The sequence below is a fragment of the Mus musculus genome, chromosome 16, assembly GCF_000001635.26.
Source record: "Mus musculus strain C57BL/6J chromosome 16, GRCm38.p6 C57BL/6J".
In the NCBI taxonomy this organism is placed as follows: Eukaryota; Metazoa; Chordata; class Mammalia; order Rodentia; family Muridae; genus Mus; species Mus musculus.
In genome coordinates this window covers 75,847,460-75,866,041 of record NC_000082.6, presented here as the reverse complement: position 1 = coordinate 75,866,041, position 18,582 = coordinate 75,847,460, and the positions used below count along the sequence as shown (strand labels likewise).

The following is an 18,582-nucleotide window of genomic DNA, read 5'->3' as shown; positions in this document are numbered from 1 at the left end:
TCTGTGGTTTTGGAATTATGTTTATGTGTCCTAAAATGTGTCTACCAAAATAAGTTCAATGGTCCTTAGTGTAAAAGGGTGATAGAAATATCTTTCTTTCTTACATTCAGGGCTAATTAAATTTTAAATTGAAAAATAATAGTAACAAAATAAGCCAACTTCACAGACTTGCTACTCTGGATATTTTAGGTACTTGTAAGTTTTGATTTTGGTGCCAAGTGAGGAGGAAGGGTAAAGGGTGGGTTGTGTGCCAGCTGGTTGGCACCGGCTGTGGTCACAGCGGCTCCTCATTGCTCTACCACCCCCAGTTGTGCCTTCCTGCCTGCCCAAGTGCATGCAGAGCAAATGGGAGGGCCCTGTCAGGAGCTGGAACACGAGCTGCCAGAGGGGAGATCTGTAGTGATGCCAGACAATCGTCCAGCAGTTGGTCCAGCGGCTTGCCAGTCTAACCTGGTGTCTAGATCCTGACATGTGTACGTGGGGTTTATAAACCACCTGGTATATTATTTGATTTTTGATTAAAAAAAAGATACACATTTTTTAAAAAGGTACAATAATTGCTCACATACATTAGTAGATGAGATGGACAGATATTTTATCGGCATTTGTTTATACTCACATGCACGGACACATGCATAATTTAATATATTTTTGGTCATAGCTGTTTGGCTTTAGGATTTAATTTCTTGAGATTTATTTTCATTGCTACTATCTGAGATTTCATTTATGACAAATAGCATATTCTAGAGCATATTCTACATAATAGAAATAAATTGAAATCAAAGCATTTTTACCCTTTCTTTAGAGAGTAATTTCTAGTGAGAAGAATGTTCACATCAGTAACTTAAAAAATTACTGTAAGCGCTCTGTGTGTGTGTGTGTGTGTGTGTGTGTGTGTGTGTGTGTGTGTGTGTGTGAGAGAGAGAGAGAGAGAGAGAGAGAGAGAGAGAGAGAGAGAGATTCTTGTATTTGTTTTTAATCTACAATTGACTGACCTAGCCTAGGCATGGCTTTGAAATGGTGACCTCAGTCAAACAAGGTAAAATCGTCTAAAATATGTGCTATTCTAGTAGGAGTCTAACAGATGCTTCCAGACTTGATGTATACTGAGTGGGCATATGAAGTAAAGAGACTTACGAATGAGGAAGAGTTTTGCCTGATGATGTAAAGTGAAGTTGCATGCAGGCCCACATTGCATGTGTCAGGTCTGCAATCAGGCAGATGAAAAGTCTGGGATGTGGTCAAGATTTAGTTTATGGATATGCTAGTGATACATGCATTTGTATGCAAGAGTGCAAATAATTTTTGTAAAGCAACTGTATATGCAATTGAAGTTTTAATTTATGGGTAGTTTATATATAGAGAAATTCAAGGTATAGGACTTTTCATTAAAGTCCATTAAAAAAAAATACTAGCTTAAACACTAATAGGTCTAGTCAACAACTTAAAATGCTAGCAATTAATTTGTTATGAGAATTAAGACATACCCTAAAAACAGGATATTTTGAAGATCTTAAGAACCTGATATTGGTCTTTGTACCGATATGAACATATGTTCATAACATTAAATGATCCATTCTGTTTTTATTGTTGTTGTGGCTGTCACTGACATGAGGAAACTGAAGGGAAGAAAGGATTTGGTCTTAACTGTTTGAGAGTATAGAATTGCTGAGTTTCAGTGTTAGGGACTCAAATGCAGCTCAACCCTGAATGGGTTTGTAGCCATCCCAAAATGTATATGCCGGTCTCTCTTCAATGGTGATGGAACACAGACACAGCAAGGCTCATAAAGCCACACAGTGCCTTCATTACTTCCAAGAGTTCATAAACATCCCTTTTGGTTATCTTTAGTTTTAATTTAACTAGCATGAATACTATTTCGTTAGTGTAAAACCACTTTCCATCAATAACTTACTTTGGTCAGGCATTTGGTGGTCACGGAATTGTTTCTTTTTATTCTGTTTTGTTTTACACATTTAAAGCAAAGAAAATAGTAAAGTTAAAACTCTGGGCGATTTTGGGTTAAAAAGCCTGAAAGGTCAAGCAAAACTGGAAGTTCTTTCCTTTGATAAACCTTAAACTTTTTTTAATCAGCATTATTATTTATTAGTTTCTTCTCCCCCTTCCTCCCAGTTCCTTGCCCCCCACCTCCTCTCTGCCTGTCCCCTCCCTCCACTTCTCTTCCATTTCTCTTCTGAAAAGAACCGGCCTTGCATAGGTATCCACCAAGCATGATCTATCATGTTGAATTAAGACTAGACATCTCCCCTCATCTTGGGCTAGATGAGGCAACCCAGTATGAGGAAAAGGGTCTCAGGAGGCTTGCAAAAGAGTCAGAGATAACAAGAAGACTAAGCTGCATACATTTAACATGTATACAGAAGCCTGGGCAGACTCATGCAGGCTTGCCAGGTATGAGTTCAGTCTCTGTGAGCCCTTATGAGCCAGGTTCCGTGGCTCTCTGGTTTTTCTTGTGCTCTTGACCCCCCCCTTTACCCCCTACCCTGGCTTCTACAACCCTTCCTCCCAGCAGGAATCCCTGAACTCTGCCTAATGCTTGGCTGTGGGTCTCTGTACCTGCTTCCCTCAGAAGTTTAAACTTTTTAACGTGTCAGAATCGGGAGGATTGCTTTCCTTAGAGACTGGGATGCTCTTCCTAGGAAAAGGATCAAGTTTTATGTCTTTAAAGTGTTCGTCACTTTAGGTATAATTGAGACTGCCTATGCTTAATTAATTAAATGTCATAACTCCAATATAATTATTTTATGATAATTATATTAGCTGTCTTAGGTCTTAATCACTATGCCATTTTTCAACATTGATGACAATCTTAAATCTATGATTTTTGAATCACCAACCATATATAATTCTCTAAAATTTTTGGTGGAAAATAAAATATTTTCTAAAAAATCTTTTTCTTAACATGGTAATTTCATTTTCATTATGTAGCATATTGAACCGAATTTTAAACTTTATTGTGGCTATTGACTGATTGAAATAAGAAAAACATATCAATAATTACTAATAGTTCACCATACTCACATTTGAAAATGCATGGTCTTTGGGAAATTTTCAAACCATTCTGTGGCTATGAATAAAATGTACTATTTTAACTTTCCCATCATCTAAAAATAAATTATAAAAATATTATAGATATCTGAGAAATAACAGAAAAATCCACCTAATATTTGAATACTTCCACTTGTTTACTAATTATATGAACATATACTCATATAGTTTGAATAACATAGTATAGAAAATATGTGTTATTTTGTTTTTGTTGTTGTTTTGTTTTTAATGTATCACCAAAAATGTTTCATTAGGTAAGGATACACTCTGAAGTACTCCGGGAAGTCCATAATTTTGGCATTAAACTGTTTCTTTTTACAATGTGTTATTTGCCTGGTTAGCTGAGATGATTGGACCGCAGGACATAGCTGATGTAGGTTGAGGTTTCCATTTCTAGGTAGGCCAGTTAGCCTTGCTCTGTTTTGCTGACACATGAACAGTCTAAACGACTTAGAAAGAAAATATGAATACAGTACTGGGAGCTTATTCTCTCTGTGGGCAAAAAAGAAAACCCAAACAAATAAAATAACAATAGATGCCTAAGACCAGAACTTCTAGCAATCTCTGACATTAGTTTCAAGATAAAAAGAACAAGGAACTGTGGTCCTCTAAACGCAAAGTGGGGGTACTAAGGAGCCGTCCTCTCCACGGTGCTGTGTAATGACTTGCCTTTTCTTTTTATAGTTACAGTTGAGGGGCTCCAGCTGATAACCTGCCTGAAATTATTGCAGGCCTGGTGGGAGGCATCTGAGGAGAACAGTCATGTTTTCACTTGACGAGGAAACCATTAGCAAATCACCGCTGTTCTGTAAATTACTGCGCTGCTTAATGTTCAGGCTGAGAAACGACTCTCTTTTTTTCATAAAAATTGCAGACGCAAAGGGCTCTCACAGTAACGAACTTGTATTTAAAACAAAGCCACCCCTACAGGTCAGAGACAGCAGTTCTCAGGTGAAAACCAAACAAATGTTCTTTCATTACTAAAACAATGATGGGCTCTGGGAAGGTCAGCTTCATGGACTGTTTTGTGACCATCTGTGGTGAATGTGAGGAAGACAACAGAAGTTAAGTGTTTTTGTTTTCCTTTGTTTTTTTAAAGAAAAGGGTAAATGATTTTGGAAATCAACGGCCTTTGAACCTCAGTTGTTTATCTTCAGAAATTCTCAACAAATTCTACTCAACCTAAATAGGACACGGGGCCAGGAGCAAGTGACTCTTACCATTCTAAGTTTTGTTTAGGATTTTGTTCTGAACAGAATTAGGGCTTTTCATTTTACATTGAGGTAATAGGCACACACTTAAAATTCAGCCTTTTGTCCACCAGCAGGACTAAAGAGGTGACATGCTGAATAAGGTGGTCTCTGCAAATGTGGCAGGGCATGAAGAAGCCAGCCTGGCTAGCCTTGTCCAAAAGCAATGGGATAATGGAACACAGAACTGACTCCTTTTTCTTCAGTAGCATTAGATGAAAAGGCAGAGGTGGGGAAAAAATAACTCCTTAGAAAATGATGACCACACTCAGCTGCCTGTCCATAAGGGAGGACTTGGAAACATTAGTGACCGATCTTCATCATTCCACTTACTAGGTCGATCTCCTCGGACTTAAGGGTCTTTGCTAGTAAACAGCAAAGACTTCAAGGTAGCTGAATTTTTGATCAAACTATTCACACCTCCAGACTTCAGTGGCAAGATACTAGGAAACTTGAAGGTTGTCTCAAACACTTGCCAGCAGAATATTATTTATATATTATATAGTGTATTGATAGTACATTTCAGGAATAGTTTATTCTGGAGAGTGGGGTAAATGTGGCTTTGTGGTTTGAAAATAATATCCTTTAGGAAGTGCTTTCAGCTCTTCTGGACAAGGACTTATCATGTAACTACAGAATCAGAAAACATGTTAACCATCTATTTCCTCAACTCATCTATAAGTGTCGTACATAACTACTACCATTCTGATACAGGAAAGGGAGCTTATTTCCCTACATACAGGTGTACCCAATGCCACTAGGGCTCAGTTCTCCTGTCCATCTGAGGCTAGTGAGGATGGATTAGGTAGATGGCAGAGTATAAACCAACGCGGTCAAGACGAATCCTAGACAATGCTCTTGAAAACCAGAACATGGCATGTAAGATAAGGACAGATTCCTAAAAAGAACTCAGTTATCACTACGTGAGTCCATTGAAGACATTGAGGCTTTGCTTTAGTTTCCGCTGACTGGAACTGGATAAGTGCAGGACAATGTGATTAAGAATTTAAGGCACAGCTCTGGCTGGCCTCACCTACAAATCTGTGTGCTTGTTTGTCCTTCCCAGCGTGGGGGAAGTGAATTGAGAAGTAACAAATCCCAGCTCCTAGGTGAACACAGAGGATGCGCTACTGTGGTCAGAGCTAAGAGATGACAACTAAAGATTCATTTTCTGTCTGGAGAACTTGGCTCGAGATGCAGCAAAGTACCTATCTCTGGTATCAAAGAGGACAAAGGTCCCATTGACAAAGAGCAGGCTGATGATAAAGGAGCCCTGAAAGGAGTCACATTATAAAAAGCTGCCTCAGTTCTGCAGAGATACCTTTTGCCCAAATTTTAAAAGTCATTATTCGAAAATGCAATATGTTTTTTTGTATATATGAAAGTGCTTTAGTAAACCAATCACGAAATAAACTATGGTTAGTCAAAATTATAAAGATGTATAAGCAAACTAAAGTTTCATAAAGTAGTTCTAAGAAATTTGGAATTATATACTCAAAAAGTTGTCTCTTTTCTTTATGTTTATTTCTATGGTCAATGTAGATGTGGGGAAGTTTTGGATATATCAAATAGTATTAGCTAAATTCTAAGTATTTGAAGACCTGCTATATAGTTGCTGACAGTGAGTAGGCTTTTAGTTACATATCTACATATTCATAATTCCAGAACTGTTCATCAAAATCACTTGGATTATACTTCAAACTACACATGACTTTTTTCTAATGATCCCTTAAGATATATTTGGAGCAGGTGTCTGTCATACTGTGGATACAATCTGCTTCCTTTGGCAACATACTATTAATGTAAATGGAGCGTCCGCATTGGACTTTGCTCATATAGACCCTACACATGAATAACTTACAACTCAAAGTAAAGAGTGATGAACAGTGGCTGGCATCTGAGAGTTTGAACTTCTGAGTGTGCCATTCTTATTTATAACAAATTACTGGGTACTTCATTCACAGGAGTTTCCATTGTAATAAACACAAGATTGGAATAATTTAAGTAGGATAATGTTTGAAGGTGACAGTCACATAAAAGTTGCTATGTCTCTTCCTAACCTGGGCACCTTTTCCATTTACAGCCACTGTAGAACATGAAAAGGAATCCGTGCCTCTATCCTCAAACCCAGACATCTTGAGTGCATCACAGCTAGAGGACTGCCCGAGGGACTCTGGCTGTTATATCTCATCGGAAAACTCAGATAATGGCAAGGAAGATCTGGAGTCAGAAAATCTGTCTGACATGGTGCAGAAGATTGCCATCACAGAATCCAGTGACTGAACACACACTCTCATGTCCACACCCGCAGCCGAATTCCATTTGAACTTCTTGTATGCTACAGGATCAAATGGAAGGTTTCCAAATGTACCCCAAAGTGCTAAGTGTTTCAGTCTGTACAATTGTTCATGTAAATTTATATTTCTCACTTACCAATGAGTGTGAATAAAATGTATATTTATTAAGTACTATGTGTTAAAGTTTACCTGCCTGTATTAGAAAAAAAAGACATGATGCAAGCCCATGTGTGGTATGTACTGTATTCGTCTCTATTTCATAAGTGTAAAAAATATAGACATGGAGACCACGTACTAATATATATTATTGAATTTTTTTTATAGAAGAAGTTTCAGTTTAACTAATTTCTATAGGTAGAATATATACTCATTTTTGAAGTACTGGGAAGTTGGGGACTGAGATTAGAGACTTGTTTTCAAAGATGGAGTTTTAGTAACAATTTTCTGTTTGTTTCTTCACTCTGTTATCTGATATGCAGAGAGAGTTAACAATATATTGTCTGTTTTGGCTAAGTAAACATAGTTGTAGAGATGTCTAGTAAACAAGGATGTTTTGTCTTTATATGTAAATATTTTTTAATTTTCTATATCCTAATAATAACAAAATAAACTATGTACATATTATATCTGCTAGACTAAAGTTATTTGGAGTATTTTAACATAATTTAAAGAAAGTTTCTGTTAGACCACATTGTACAGTCAGGCCTAGGTAGGACGTTGTAGTGATTCCCAAACCATCTTCTAACTCTAGATCCACGTTACTGAACTTTGTGAACACTCCAGACTTCAGCTTGATGTGCCCAAACCTTTCATTTTACCCATAAAATTGTCTTTCTTCTTTTATTTCTACTCCACCTTTTTATTTCCAAAACAAGGAGCTACTCAGTGAAATAGAAGGTCATTTTGTTCTTTGCCCTTCATGTATCTTCCTCAGACAAATTCACCTATGAAGTCCTGTGGATGCTACCTCTAGAAAGTCTTCCATATCCATAGCACTCCATTCATATTCAGGGCTGCTATCACGGTTTGAACTCTGGTGTGGAATGCTGCAACATCTTTCCAATCAATATCCCACCTTCACATCCATCCCTACACAGCCTCTAGAAAAGTCTTTACGACTCCGATAAAATCATTCCGCTTGCTTGAAGGATTTGATGGCCTCTCGTTAATTTTAGCACAACATGTAAATGTACATAAGTTCGTTGCCAAGTACTTTTAACCTTTCTTGTGAGTCCTCTCTCTCACCCCGCTTTTCAATGCACAATCTGACCATACCAATCTACTAACAGGCTTCCAAATTCACTGTTCTCTCCATGAATTTCCATGTGCCAGCTATTTTTCCATTGTTTACCCTGACATTTTGTTTCACCTGACTCGTCCCTCTACTCTGTCCCGAAACTACCATAAAAGAGTTGCCTGGTGTGTGAAAGTTTTGTGAACCCCCCTCTGTATTTTCCTCTGAGTGTTTTCACGTCTCTTTCTATATTGCTGGCTGCAGAAATTCTCTATTTATTTACATAGAAGCTCATTTTACACGAGACTGTGATTGCCTCATGACAGAATTTATTTGCCTAGGCTTTAAATACCCAGTATGGAGCCAAACCTATTACAGAAGGAACATTTAGAAAATAGGTGCTAGGGTATATTGAGCATGGCAATTATTTTCCATATACAACTGGAATATTGTTTTTTATATCAGTTAGTAAGTCACTCATAACTACTTATAGGTGAATGCCTCCAAGTCACCTAAAAGTTTTTAAAGAAAATGTGGAGTTGGAGAGATGGCTCAGTGCTTAAGAGTGCTTGCTCCTCAATCATGAGATACGAGATTGGATCAGGGCAACCAAGCGGGGTGGCTCACAAACATTTGTAAATCCAACTCCAAGGGAGCAGGTGCTCTAGAGATTCCGGCCTTCATGAATATCCTCCCACATACAGACACACACACACAGACACACACACACAAACAGACACACACACACACAGACACATACATACATACATACATACACACACATCTTTAAAAATGAAATAAATAACAGGTAATAAAACTCAGGCAAGGTAAAATATTCTGAATGCTGAGAACAACCCAATAGTTTTAGTCTCCGGCATCTTTAACACACCTAATCTCACCAACATCCCCACATCAAGTGTGTTGCATGTGCATCTCTTTCCTTCCCAGCAAACCCGGTGTTTTCCTGACTGTGGTGACCACTGTTAGCAGACTAGTCTAGAAACTGTTCTTGGACACAGCACAGGCACTAATGTCATTAATTTTTAAACTGCCCTACCCCTACTCTCTCATGTTGTTTAAAAGAACGTAACTTTTTTATGGCAAGGCGAGGAAATTCTAGATTGGAAAGTAACTACAGAATAACAAAACAATGCCAGTCTATTCCTAATGAGTAAAACTTTTTCCCAATTTCTATCCCTTGAAAATGAAAGTTTCATGCCAGTTGAGGATTTAGGGATATTCTAAAGAGGCTTTGGGGAGATACAAGCAAAGAAAGTCTGAGTTCTTACAAAAGGGAGAAAAGAGAAAAGTTAAAAACAAAACAAAACAAAACAAAAACAAAATAAACAAACAAAACTGAAGAAGTGTTAAGTAGCCAGGAGAAAGAGCTGATGAGGACACACCTACAGGAGTGAGTCTGGCATCAGTGTGATCAGTGCCAAAGAGGTCAAATCAGAAGAAAGAGATCAGGTTCTCACCCACTGCCCATACACAGAGCACTGACTGGAGCAACGCAGAAAAGCAAGAAAGACCTTATGCAAAACTCTATGTCCTGCTGCCTTTTCTAGAAGAAAGTCTGGGCTCTTTAAGAGCAGATGAGAAGAGTCAGAAAGCCATGAAGTTAATATTTACAGGATATTCTTATTGGTTCTGAAGGTTCAAACCTGGCAAGTTGCCCAATCACATTCATTACTTAAACTGGTTCAATAAAGGTCTTTTGGACCAAAGAATGTGCATCAGGAAGACAGCAGAATCTAGCTGTTTGAGCTAGTAGTTCCCAGGTAGCTTTATACAGCTGTAAACCCTCTCTAGTATGCAGCGATTAACTTATCCCAGAGGTTTCTGATATTAGCAAATTTAGCTCTGACAGTAGAGAAGGCTAGAGAAAATTTATTCCCATTAAATAAATAAAATGTTCTAATATAACAGCAATATTCAGTCCTTGGGGCTAAATCCTACAGCATGTATATATACGGCAAGAACTGTATCACTCCTGCCCCTCTGTCTCTCTCTGCCTCTCTGCCTCTCTATCTCTCGATGTCTCTCTCTCTGTCTCTCTCTGTCTCTCTCTCTCTCTCTCTCTCTCTCTCTCTCTCTCTGTGTGTGTGTGTGTGTGTGTGTCTTTCTCTCACTGTTTCTGTCTCTTCTTGTCTGTCTGTCTGTCTACATAAGGTTCAGAATGGCCTTATTCTTTGTGATCCCCCTGCCCCTGCCTCCTGAGTTACTAGAATTACAGGCCTGCCCCATCAGATCAAGTTCAGGTTTTTTACTTTGTTTGTTTTTTGATAAATACAAAATTCAGACCATTTCGGTTCTGGTTTTCCATCAACTCTATAACTGATATGTATGAACCTGAACAGTATCTTTAACTAAAGTGTGTTATTAGTGACTTTTTATTTTTTTTAATCAGATTGCTAAGAGAGATCGACGGAAAGAAAACTAAAAAGAGTGCTCAGTAGCTGACTATTAGGTTTCAGTCATGTTCCATTGCACTGAGGTTATAGCTACGTGTTTTGCAACTTCCTGAGTGTGGCAAAATGATGACATTTAATGTTGAGAAATTTCCGCTGTAAGCGTTAGGTTCTGAGAACAATATATGATGACATTTTAGATAACCCCTCCTCTTACGCAGCACTGCTCTATACTGCCACCAAAAGCGCTCCTATCTAAGTAGCATTGAGGCTTCCAATACTCTTGATAGAGGGAGTGGCCCTACTAAATTTATGAAAAGTTTCAGAGATTAGTCAATAAAACCTAGCTAGAGGTTTACTTTGATAGGTGTTTGAGCTGTGGGAAATCAAATAGAACTAACCCTAATTTTGTTCAACCTCCATGTAACTGCGGAATTCCTCTGCACACTCTTTGTGTATGTATGCCTATAAACTAAAGGTTATGGAGTTGAGTCATCTGCTTTCAAGAACTGTGTGACAATATTCAAGCATTTATCACAAAAAGGTGATCTTTTTAAATCTAAAAGTGGTATAAATTATAGGATGTATATATGAAGTACTCAATACAATCCAGGTAGTATTTGTATGAAAGCCACTACAATTTTTATATATACAACTTCATTTCCCCCCACTAAGTTCTAGTCGAAAGATAGAAGCAGTAATCACTGTATAATCATACAGGTATTTACTCATAGTATCTTGAAATTTTTCATACATAAATGGCCTGAGATCTAAAGAACAATTTTGCTGTCCAGAAGCAATGAAAGAGAGTCAGCTCATAGAGAACTCAGCTCATAAGTTTTACCTGACACATTATTTCATTGTTTGCACCTGATCAGTTCAGAAAGACACAATACTGCACTCAGCCTTGGTTCAACACTCTTGGACATGAAAGGAATAATTTTAAGAATGAATTATTAAATATATAAATTATTATTTATTTTAATGAATGAAAAATTAAAATTGGGATTGTTAGTGTCATGGGCCTTGGTTTCTCACAAATGACAGAGCCTCAATTGATTGAGCAATGGGCAACAGAGAATCCCTTAAGAAGGCACTGTTAATGTGAGTATTTGCATATATATGGAGCCTGTGCACATTGGGGCATAAGATTCCATGGGCTATCAAAATGCTAACATGTTACAAAGAATGTATATGGGCTTTCCATTACCCCACTTCCACATCTGCATCATGAAAACTTCTCATGTGTCCATTTGCAACACTTAGTTTTGTTCTGTGTTATATTTTACAAATGTAAAAACTATAAAGGAATGAAAGCTGGGTTTAGCAGATTCTGTGATATCTTGGACCTTCTGGGATCCCATGTATGCCCAAGAGCAGAACACTGTTTCTTCATAGGGCAGGAGTGGAATAGTGATGCACATGGCTAAGGATCATTTTCTCTTTTAAGTTTTTGGGCACCAGGCCAATAAAATGGGCAGGAACCCTACGCAGCATTTGCAGAGGAAGATGGGGGTGAAAACCACTTCTGGCATACTTTGTCCATATAAATTATACTTGTTTGCAATTCATCAAGTCGTTCGCTCTCTTATATCCATATGTAATGTAAAAGGATCATCTTTCTCTGAAGCTCAATAATGATGCACAACTCAAAATGTGATAGAATCAGCTAAAAGAAAGCAGATGGAAGGCTTTTCCCCGATATGCATATTCATAACAATATAGAGAACTCAACAAAAGGAGATGCACAGAGCTCATGCCCGAAGGCTACACGGACTCATGCACAGTAGTAACTTTGTTTTCTGCAACTGTTCTTCAAACCTTTACTCATTTCTTCTCGAAGCATTCACTGAAAATGCCCTGGGGGGGGGGGGAATCTGCCTCTCTTTACAGAAACAAACATCGTTCCCTTTGAATTTTTATTGTGCGTTAGAATCCAAGATTCAGGAAGTAATGCTTAAGTATTTTACTAGAGACAATAATTAGAAGGCAAACCACATATCAAAGTGAAGTCATAAGGGATGCTTTAGAGATATAAACCACAGCCATGTCAATCACACTATTATGCCACTCCCTCTTCCCCCAAAATCCCCACTTGTAGCAGAATGATAGCGAACTGTCTGGATTATGTTTCTCTATGGATTTTTTAAAATGTGTGATAAATTAGAGATAAAGGCAGTTCATTCAGTGGACCCAGGATGAGGCAATGGTGCTTAAAATGTTGTTAAGACAGTTTAAAACAAAAGTCTAAAAGAAAACCACTCAAATAGTAGCTGGCGCTATAGCAGAGGAAGTGACATTTGTGCCACAACAGATGCTTCTGTCTCCTGTGTCTCTTTCCCATTCACTTCATGCAGGACTCTTAATCTTGGGAGAGAGTTTGGTGAAGCATGATGCCCAGAGAACCTAATGAAATATGTTCTAGAATTTTAAATGTCTGCAATGTGGGTGTGACCCAGGTATCCTGACATGGACACCACCATGTGAAGATTCTCTGTTAGCCATTTTAAGCTCATCTCTGTGGCCTCCATCTTGGATTTGTATATTGGAGGTACCACATGGGTTCAGTGAATGGGCAAGCTCCATCAGGAGATTGGGGTAGGATAGCAGAAAATATGAATTCCATAAAATTTGTTCTACCCATAAAATAACTGTGTGCTAGCAGTCCCCCTTAATAAAAAGTCACATGTCAGTCCTCGCCAGGTAACTTTACACACGATTCTTTTAGATCTAACAATCTTTTCTTAACTATTATGGCTATACACTTACTTTCTCCTAGACATTTTTGGTCATTCTCCTCTCTACTGTGCTCACACCTCTGTAATTAATTTCCTTATAAATAGGACCCCTTTTAATTATCTTTATATAATTGCGTCATCTGCTTCCTGTAGAGAATTATGATAGTACATTCATCTTTTATTCCTCTTGACTGCTAGTTACTTGGGACACTCATGAATCCAGTGAGCACTGCTCTAAGCCTCGACAATGACTACATTTCAATGGTCTCAGGTCATTTACTTCTGTCTTACTCTCAGCCTTGGCTCCTGGTGACAGTCAAGTAGTTCCAGGAACAGAAAGGAGAGAGATAACACTTCTCCACTCATACCACCAATACAGAGGGCCTGCAAACTTTCAACATCTTATCTGTTTCATGACCCCACGTATATAATTATTTTTCCAAGAAACTAAGAGTTATGGAAACTGTAGCCACTAGCACAATAATAATAAGATACTATCACAATACAGTTCAGGCCAATCTAGCTAGCAGAAACTCCCTCTTAGCAATAACCACACCCACGGCCCCTTTATATGAAATATAGGGTCATTCCTATTAGGACAAAAGACATCTACCAACATTAATATTCACCCATTAACTATGCACTAAAACAGAATGATACAAGAGCATAACTCAGCTAATAACTAATGAATCAGAAATGTTTGACATTAATAGCTTTTTGGAGTTTATATAAAACTGATATCAGATACAAACTAGGATTATATTAGCAACTCTTCTTATCTCAAATTCTCTAATTCAAATTTACATTTTATATACAATATCACTCCCTAACACTGGTCTCTCACATACAAAACCCTAGGACTCTAAGTCTTGAAGGAATTTGTTTCAAAATATGGATGGCCAGATAATTTTCATGGTTAATGGAAATACATTTTCAAATATTAAGCATTTAAGATGTTAGCATTTAGTAGGCTTTCTGACAGAAGTTAAAAGACTATTAGAATGACTGATGAATTGCTACAGTACATTAGCCCTCAGAACATGGGAAGAGCTAGAGGACATTTATGCAATTTTGAGTATTCTTGTTTTTCTGTATCCTACCCTCTCCCAGCTGAATTGTCCTTTGTGTGACTTTGGTTGTTTTAAACTGTTATGCTGAGATTTTTGTTGTTTTGAGGAATTTTCAAATTCCATAGAAAATTATAAGCCTAAGGGGAAAGATAGAAACTGTATTAGAAAGGCTGTTGTACATAATATCTATCACACTGTAGGAGATAAACTGTATTAGAGAGGATGCTGTACATAATACCTGTCACATAGTAGGGAATGAGCTGTACTAGAAAGGATGTTTTATTTAATGTCTATCACATAGTAGGAGATAAAACTACACTGTAGGTAAAAGCTGTTCATTTCATGGTTAGAATAATATTACTAAGCAATCAAAAATAAAATAAAATAAGCCAGAAGACTCTTCCTTGGTCAGCAGTAAGGTTCCTGGTAGTTTAGCTGTTCTTAGCTAGGGAACAATGTAACAAATTCTTCCTATTTATTAGGAATGATGTTTCAAAATGTTTCTGAAATCATTCTAGAACCTTTTGTCTTTAATTGTTATGGAGTTTATCATAGCCCAATTGATCATTATTTCCTCCTCTTGGTATACTTAGAGATGAAATGCATCAACATGAGTCCATGAGGTGATCATGCCCCATATGAATAAGAAGCCAATACTATTGTAAAGGCAGTGCCAAAGGGAGACCAAAATTAAATTCTTGACATGGGAACAGTCAACAGCATATTGACCTTGCTTTGGGCGAGACAATTAGCATTTGTGTAGGTGAGTGTCATAAAGGGAAAACCGACTTGTAGCAGATGCCAAAGCCGACTACTTAAGTAGCATTTCTTTCATGGTGTTGTTCATTGTATAATTCTCCAGCACAAATTATTCCTGTGACCATGAGAGAAAATATACTATTCAATACCATTTAGTATCTCACTGCTTGATCAATAATGAAGTGTGTGTGGATGGAGCAAATGTAGTGGGCTAAAATAGTGCTCCAAACCCAGCAAACTCTAAATCAGAGAATCCTGTGCCTGCTAGTTGAATTGAGTAAAGGGTCTTTGTAAATGTAATTAAGGATCTTGAGGAAGGAATAGTATGCAGGTTTATGTGGGTCCCTAAATGCCGTTAGAATTGTGATGATAAGAAATGGAGGAAGGGGCTTGGGAGATGACACCGCCCACATGAAGCTCTGACTTCAAATATCCATAATGTAAGTGCAGCATTGCCCACATTTGTAACTCTTAGCATGAAGGCTGAAGATGGGTGAATCCAGGAAGCTCACAAACCAGCAACAGAGAAAAAGTCACCAGGCATGGACCTCCAGAGTGTGTATGTGCATGTGCGTATGTGCACACACAATTCTGTGCACAGGCATTTGCAGTAGGGGAAAAAAGCCTAATATATTACATTGGACACGTTTCTTCCTCATTTTTATGTGCAAATATTTTGGACACTCGGAGACAAAATCTCATTCAAGGTCACAGAAGATAATCTTGAACGGCTTCCAGTTCTGGATAACAGAACTAGAGAATTAAAGTAGTTTTTCCCCCATAGTTTCAAAAGCAGCTACTTGTACAATAAAGGTTGCTTAATTAAAATGTATCCAACTGAAACGCCATTTATCTGAAACAAATGTTTGTGCTTCTGATATCAACCAACTGTACACATGAGTAGCTAACAATAAACAATGGAATGAAGCCCAGCGAATATCAATTAAAACAAATTGCTCCTTTAATAAAGTTTGCCCCGAAAATACGCATTTCCACGTGGACACATACACACATGCTTTGTGCATATATGTCTGCATACAAAATTTCTCTAGTAAACTGTGAATAGTGGGTTTACATGGTATGCATCTGAGTATTTCCTCCTCCATTTATTACTGAAGCACAGTTTAAGCCACTGATGAAACATGCCAATCACAGGGAGGTTACATAATAAGAGCTACTCAGAATGGTCAGGCTCAGGGTATAGTGCAAAAGAAAATGTGCTGCATCTTGCTTCATAATTGTTAAGCTTTTTATGATAGAATAGCAGAGATGCCAAATGTCAGCCCTTGTAAGAGCTCAGTCCTGACTCAATAAAAACAAGTTACAAGACCTAAATTACATTTGTGGTTTCAAACATTCTTTAGCAAGAATACTAATGTGAGTTTTTTTTTTTCCAAGAAGCATCCTGTACCCGGGGTAACACAAATCGCATGCCCAACAGGTTAGGTTCCCATATTCCTTAGGCAGGCTTATATTAACTATAAAGGCAGTCTCTGGTACCCATTAAAATTGTTATGATCAAAGTTTTTCATGCTTGCTTGGCTTTGCTTTTCCTGTTCTAGAAAGCCTCCGTCGTGTAAGTTATGAGGCAGAGAAAATGATCTGTGTTCATCAAAGTGTGGTTATTAGGCTCCAGGGCATACCTCAGCTATCTTCCATCCGTTTGAGTCCACGTGAAAAATTCTGGCCAAAGACAGTGACTGGACCATAAAATCTCTGGGGGGGATCCTCTCCTCAGCTCCTACTGTCCTCCTTACTCCTTCAGGGTCTCCTCTCGCCGCTTGACCTAGATGGCTAGACAAGGACTTCGGAGCCTATAGAGGAAGGAACAAGAAGCCCTGGGCCATTATCTGAGGAATGTCCTTCATTCATCCATGCATGACATGGATCCAGACCACAGCACAATACAAAATGAAACTAACTTCTTAAGGTACGTGTGTTATACCAGTTCTCCAGGTTAGAGAGTCTGAGAGCATAAGGAAAGAACACAGGGCCCCTGGGAGTACCACGCTTGGTGAATAACCCCTGCACATATAAGCCTTGGGTTACCTCTAAGAAAATGCTAAGCTTGCTTTCTCAGTGGTTGATTAAACAAGGTTCTAACCAATAGCCAAGATTTATGTTCTCACATTGTAAGTATTCACAATCATTTTTAAACGTAGACACTTACTTTGCATGAAACTCTAGAGGGTTCTGGGATACTGTGAACACTTCAAAGTCAGTTATCAAGGTTAAAATGACCAAAAGCAAAAGTAATACATTGTCAAAGGCCCCTTCCAATCTCACATATCATCCCCCTTCTGTTTATAAGAGTCACGGACCTCAAGAAATTCAAATTACCTCAGAACACATTTTATTAAAATAACTTTGGGATCTGGCTGACTCTCAGTATCTTGGGAGACCGATCTTAGGAAATCCAGAGCCCGGTATTATCAAGAGGGACAAGGGGAGATGGCAGAGTGCACAGGATAACGGCAAGTGTTCTTTTCCCTTTGGCTTCAGAATGTCAGCATTTATGGGAAAAAGTCGATCAAGTACTTACTGGATCTGCTTAATCAAGCATAATTGTCACCATGTGACTGGCAGTTATTGGAAGCTCCTATGTGACACAGAGCCAGAGCCAGGATGCAAAGAGCTACCTAAATTATAGAGAGCAAAAGTAAAAGCTTTTCCTTAAGCACACAAGTCAGCGTTGCGTAAGGAAAGAGCAAAGACATTAGAACTTGGGGGGGGGGGGGTTGGAGGAAGCTTACTTTTGTCACTCTCTCCAAGTGCTTAAGCACCTAAGACTCACTGTTTTTCAGATGGAAAAGTCAGTTTAATGTCTGCATTGTAATGCTCATATTGAGCTTGAACAAGAAAGGCACCTAAGGAGAAGTGGTCTCTGCCAAGTTCATTATACACCTGGTGTCACCATCACTAGAAACAATACGTAGAGAACTGAAGAACGAAGAGGTCCTTCCATTAGATGCTTTTAAGTCTATACCCAAAAGAATCCTGCTTAACATCTTTCTTTCCTCTCTAACATTTAGGCATTCGATTGCCCTGAGTTTTTCTAAGGTCGATTCTCAGGGATAGGCACCGCTGCAGTCCATTTTTCTGCATAGCAGACATGTATACATCTATTACAATGTTACGATTGTCCACTTCTAAGTTGTAAGAAATAACAACTCATTAAACATTTATGAAATACTGAACCATCACTTTTACACCAAGGAATTTTAATGAGAGAAATTGCTTCCATATTTTGAATGTTAAATATTAATAAGGGTACCTGGATTTATGTAGATTTCCTGGGGGGGGTCCTTAGGCTCTGTACCTTTATTTATTATGCTTTAAGAGGGCTAGAGTAGTTTTCTTCTGAACAAAGACTCCAAATTCTTTGAACTTGATTGAAGATATAAATTTAAGAATAATTTATAGCTGAGCAGTGGTGGTGCATGCCTTTAATCCCAGCACTTGGGAGGCAGAGGGAGGTGGATTTCTGAGTTCGAGGCCAGCCTGGTCTACAGAGTGAGTTCCAAGACAGCCAGGGCTACACAGAGAAACCCTGTCTCAAAAAAGGAAGAATTTATAATAAATGTTTGAGATATAATTCAGAACACATGAACATTACTATTAATAAAATTCTACCTTTTCCGAGTGAGCTCAAATATGTCTTATGCTTCAATGCACACTGCCATTTCACCAACTAATTTATTTAATACGTTTGTTATTTTAGGCAAGTTAGGGTACTTACCTACATAAGATCTGA

At 38.2% G+C, this 18,582-nt stretch overlaps 1 protein-coding gene across 1 annotated transcript in view; it reads left to right on the top strand.

Annotated features, from left to right (window-relative positions):
• Samsn1 (SAM domain, SH3 domain and nuclear localization signals, 1) overlaps positions 1-7,248 on the top strand; it is a 50,473-nt gene extending 43,225 nt beyond the window's left edge. Inside the window, exon 8 of the mRNA NM_023380.2 lies at positions 6,403-7,248. Within this exon, the coding sequence (NP_075869.2) occupies positions 6,403-6,602 (200 nt within the window). The 3' untranslated portion in view covers positions 6,603-7,248. The remainder of the gene's footprint in view (positions 1-6,402) is intronic.
• Positions 7,249-18,582: the final 11,334 nt, after the last annotated feature.